Here is a 4119-nt window from a genome sequence, read left to right on the forward strand (position 1 = left end):
TGACACCCCCAAAAATGAGAAAACCCTCCCAAAAAATGAGAAACCCCTCCAAAAATGAGAAAATCATCCCCAAAAATGAGAAAACTCCCCCTAAAATGAGAAAACTTTCCCAAAAAATGAGACCCCGCCAAAAATGAGACCCCCCAAAAGTGAGAACCCCCCAAAAAGTGAGAAAGCCCTCCCAAAAAATAACAACCCCCTGCCAAAAATGAGAAAACCTTCCCAAAAAATGAGACTCCCCAAATAAGACCCCCCCAAAAATGAGAAAACCCTTCCAAAACAGAGAAAACCTTCCCAAAAGAGAACCCCTCAAACGAGAAAACCCTCCCGAAAAAGAATCCCCCCCAAAAGGGAAAACCCTCCCCAAAAATAAGACCCCCCAAAAATGAGAAAACCCTCCCCAAAAAATAAGAACACCCCCCAAATGAGAAAACTTTCCCCCCCAAAATGAGAAAACCCTCCCAAAAAAACCAAGACCCCCCCAAAAATGAGAAAACTCTCCCCCCAAATGAGAAAACCGTCCCCCAAAGATGCGAAAACCCTCCCAAAAAGTAAGACCCCTCCCCAAAACGAGAACAACCCCCCCCCCAAAAAAAGAGTCGGGAGCCGCGGCGACCCTTACGCTTTATCTCTTGGATACTCTACGTAGAAAACGGGGCGGTGGGGGCTCGCACCCCCCCCGTACAATATAATAAGGAAAGTAATAAAAATAATACCCCCCCCCTTTTTTTTTTTAATCCTTATGTGCACCAAAAAATGGACTTTTTTTTTTTTTTTATGCTCTTTCATGCACGGTTTCTGTAGCACCACGGTGAGGATCCGGAGCGGGACGGAGCGCCGGGAGAGGAGGACGGGAAGGGGTTGGGAATCCCGGGCCGCGGCCGGGGAATCCGCCGCCCCCCCCGAGCTCAGCACCCGCCGCAGCTCCGGGCGCAGGATGCGACCACGCTCTGGCAGAGCCCGCTGGTCGCCATCACCCCGCACTTGGAAAACTTGTCGCGGCAAAGATCGGCTGCGGGGAGAACGGGGGAAAGAAATCAGCCGGGGGGGGGAAAAATTGGGGAGGGGGACGGGGACCCCCACGCTTCGCCGGGGAGACGGGGCCGTCCCCCAAAACGGGCTCCCGGTTTAGGCCGCCGGTTGCGGAGCGATGCCCGCAGCAACTTTGCTGGGATTTTTCACCTTCCCCCAGCACGGAAAAAGGGGTGACGCGGATGGGGACGCCCCCAATTTGGGGCGCACCTCCCTCCTTCCCCCCCCCCCCCCCCCGCCCCTCACCTCGCAGCAGCTCTTCGTGGGCGCAGACGGTGCGGACGCAGATCTCCTTGTTGATCACGTAAACCCGGCGGAGGCTGGATGTGGGCCGGGGGAGATGGGGGAAAAAAAAAAAAAGAAAAAGATGGGAGGGGTTTAGCGCAAAAGCAGAGGGGATCCCCCCCCCCCCAAATTTTTCTTTTTTGGGTGGGGGGGTCGGGGAAGTCCCCCCGCCTCTCGCCTGTAGAAGCAGATCTCGTTCAGGCACTGCTTGCAGGGTTTGTGCACGGAGTAGAGCCTGGTGCAGGGGTACTGCTCCTCCCGGCAGTCTGCAGGGGGAAAAGGCTGGTTTCTGATGGGGGTCCTGGGAAATCCACGGCGCGGGGGGGGAAAGGCCTGACGCCCCGGGGATGGGCTCCGCGCTCGACGCCTTCCCCCTCGACCCTAATTTTTGCCCCGGGGTTGGGAACGTGGCGTCGCGTCCTCGCCCCGGGGCTTCCAAGGGAGGATGCAAAGCCCCGCGGGGCGCGAGGCGGGGGCACACGGGCTCACCGAGGGGTCCTGGCTCCGTGGGCTCGGTCTCGGGGGCAGCAGCTGGGGTGAGGGGAGAGAAAAGTGGGACACACACACGCACAGTTTAGGGATGGAGTAAAAGCATCCCGCCGCCCTCTCCCTGGGACTTAGGGCTGCTCCGGAGGGGGGAGCGCAGCCGGGCTAAGGGTGCAGGGGAGCGTCGGAGACACCCAGGCCCTGGGGTGGGGAGGGCTGCCACCCACCTGGGGTGGGGGCCGGCACGATTTCCTGCTGGGATTGCTGCTGGGACTGGTACCGAAACTGCTCCTCGGGAGCGCGGGGGGTGACATCTGGAAGGAGAGAGAGAGAGTGCGGGGACACCCCAAAAACCTGCCCTCTCCCCGCCCCGGCATCCCGCAGGGGAACCACTTACCGTGGTAGTCGTAGTAATCCTGAATTTCTGGGGAAATAAAACAGAAAACAGAGCAGAGGCTGAGGCTGGGGGGGCGGGTTTATACTGTGTAAGGAGAAAAAACACCCCATCGGGGCCAGGACTTTGCAATGAGCTCCCCAAAATTTTGCAACCGATCTGACACCCACCGTCCCTCCCACGAGCCACCGCAGGAATGAACCTGGGCAACATCCCACCAGGGTTTGGTCTTTGTTTTTTTCTTTTTTAAAGCTTAATAAATTGGCAGCGTGGGGAAGGGGAGGAGGCGGGAAGGTGTTAGGAGGAGGTTGGAAATTTAAGGGGCAGGAGGAAGAGGATGGAAGCAGAAAGAGGCGTCGGACCGATGCGTATTCGGCCAGAGAAAGCAAAAAAAAAAAAAAAAAAAAAAAAGTGAGGAAAAAGCGGGGAGGGACGTGGGCGAAGCCTCTCCCAGTCCAGGGTGCTCTAACCTGATTGCTGGTCGTACTGGGAATATTGTACCGGCTCGGGGTAGGTGATGCCTTCAAACCTGCTGTACTGTCCCTGGGCCAGGAGCGCTGCTGGGGAGGCGGGGGGGGCATCACCGGGGGGGTACGGCCACCCCCGGCTCCCGGCTCTGCCTCCACCTCTCCAGCTCCGTCGTCCCCCAAATACCGTCCCCCGGCGGGGGCGCGCCGCCCGGAGGAGGAGGGGGAGGGAAGCGGGATGCTCGCCCACGGGGGGCCGGCGCCAGCCCGGGATTCCCACGCTACCCGCGCGCAGCCGGGGGGGATCCCGGGACGATCCCGGTGTCCGGCGGCACCCGGGTACCGTGACCCGGAGAAGGCGGCAGCGTCCGGTCGCTTCAGCGACGCTCCGGCCGCCCCGGGGACCCGCATCCCCCCTGGGGGCTAATGCCGCTGCGGATCCGGGGCGGGGGACACCCCCCCCCCAAACGGGGTTCAAACTGCACGAGCCGACGCCATCAGGCAGGCGGGGTGCCGCGGGGGGTGGAGCGGGTCACACACCCCCCCCCCCCCCCCCTTTCCGGGGTCCATCCAGCCGCCGCATCCCTCCGCGTCCCCGCAACGGGCCGCGCCGGCGCGCGAAGCATCGCCGGGAGCGACGCCGGGATTTCTCCTTTCTGCCCGCTCCCCCCCGCCCCGACCCCCCCCGGGCTGCCCCCTCCTTCCCGGGGCTCCCTCGGCCTCCTCTGCTTAATCTTTTCCATCTGCTCGTCCGCCTTCGTGCCGAGCTGCTTTCGCCCGAAGTTTTCCTGGCTCCAGGCTCCCGGGTCGGTCGCCTCCCCCCTCCGTTCCACCCCGCCTCTGCCAGCCCCCCTGGGGGGTTACAAATATACTTTTTTTTTCCTGGATTTTGCCCCGAGATGTAAATTTGGTACCCCCCACACCCCCACCCCGGTGCCACCTCGATGTCCCCAAAGCAGGAGGGACGCGCTCGGTGCCAGACCCCTCGCACCCTCCGTGCCCCCCAGCCTAGAGCCCGTCCCAGCCTCAATACGAGCCTACGCTGGGGTTTTGGGTTAATTTTGGGGTATAACAGGGGACGGGGGGATGCTTGCCACCAGTATCATGGGGGGGGGGGTGGCCAGTTCCTGGGGTTTAGGGGGGTGTCACCCGGCCTTGGGGACCCCCGGGGAGGGGACGCTCACCTGGCAGACACAGCAAGAAGAGCTCCACCGCTCTCATCCTGACGGCAGCGACGGAGGAGCAGCGCGGGCCGGGGTGCAGCCGGAGTCTGGGTGGGGAGGGGGCAACGCCGAGGGGTCAGCGGAGAGCGGGGGGACGCAGACCCCCAGACCCCTGGGGTCCCCAGCCCCTCTCCGCCCCCCTCAGCACCACGCCCCATGCATCTCAGCCCAAGATACCCCCGGGGGGGGGGAGGGTGGCTCAAAATAAAACAAGCCAACAAAGCAAACTCTA

The 4119-nt window shown here is 61.9% G+C and overlaps 1 protein-coding gene across 1 annotated transcript; it reads right to left on the minus strand.

Moving 5' to 3' along the window:
• Positions 1-669: 669 nt before the first annotated feature.
• On the minus strand, positions 670-3885 carry MFAP2 (microfibril associated protein 2; the record flags this gene model as incomplete). Its single annotated transcript, XM_082009361.1, has 8 exons — positions 670-1012; positions 1279-1352; positions 1496-1583; positions 1807-1848; positions 2031-2117; positions 2201-2227; positions 2668-2754; positions 3849-3885. 8 exons carry the CDS (start codon positions 3883-3885, stop codon positions 909-911), a joined length of 546 nt encoding a protein of 181 aa, XP_081865487.1. The 3' UTR covers positions 670-908.
• Between the last annotated feature and the right edge of the window lie 234 nt (positions 3886-4119).

This window comes from Phaethon aethereus, assembly GCF_964289735.1.
Source record: "Phaethon aethereus genome assembly, chromosome: 21".
NCBI classification, from domain to species: Eukaryota; Metazoa; Chordata; class Aves; order Phaethontiformes; family Phaethontidae; genus Phaethon; species Phaethon aethereus.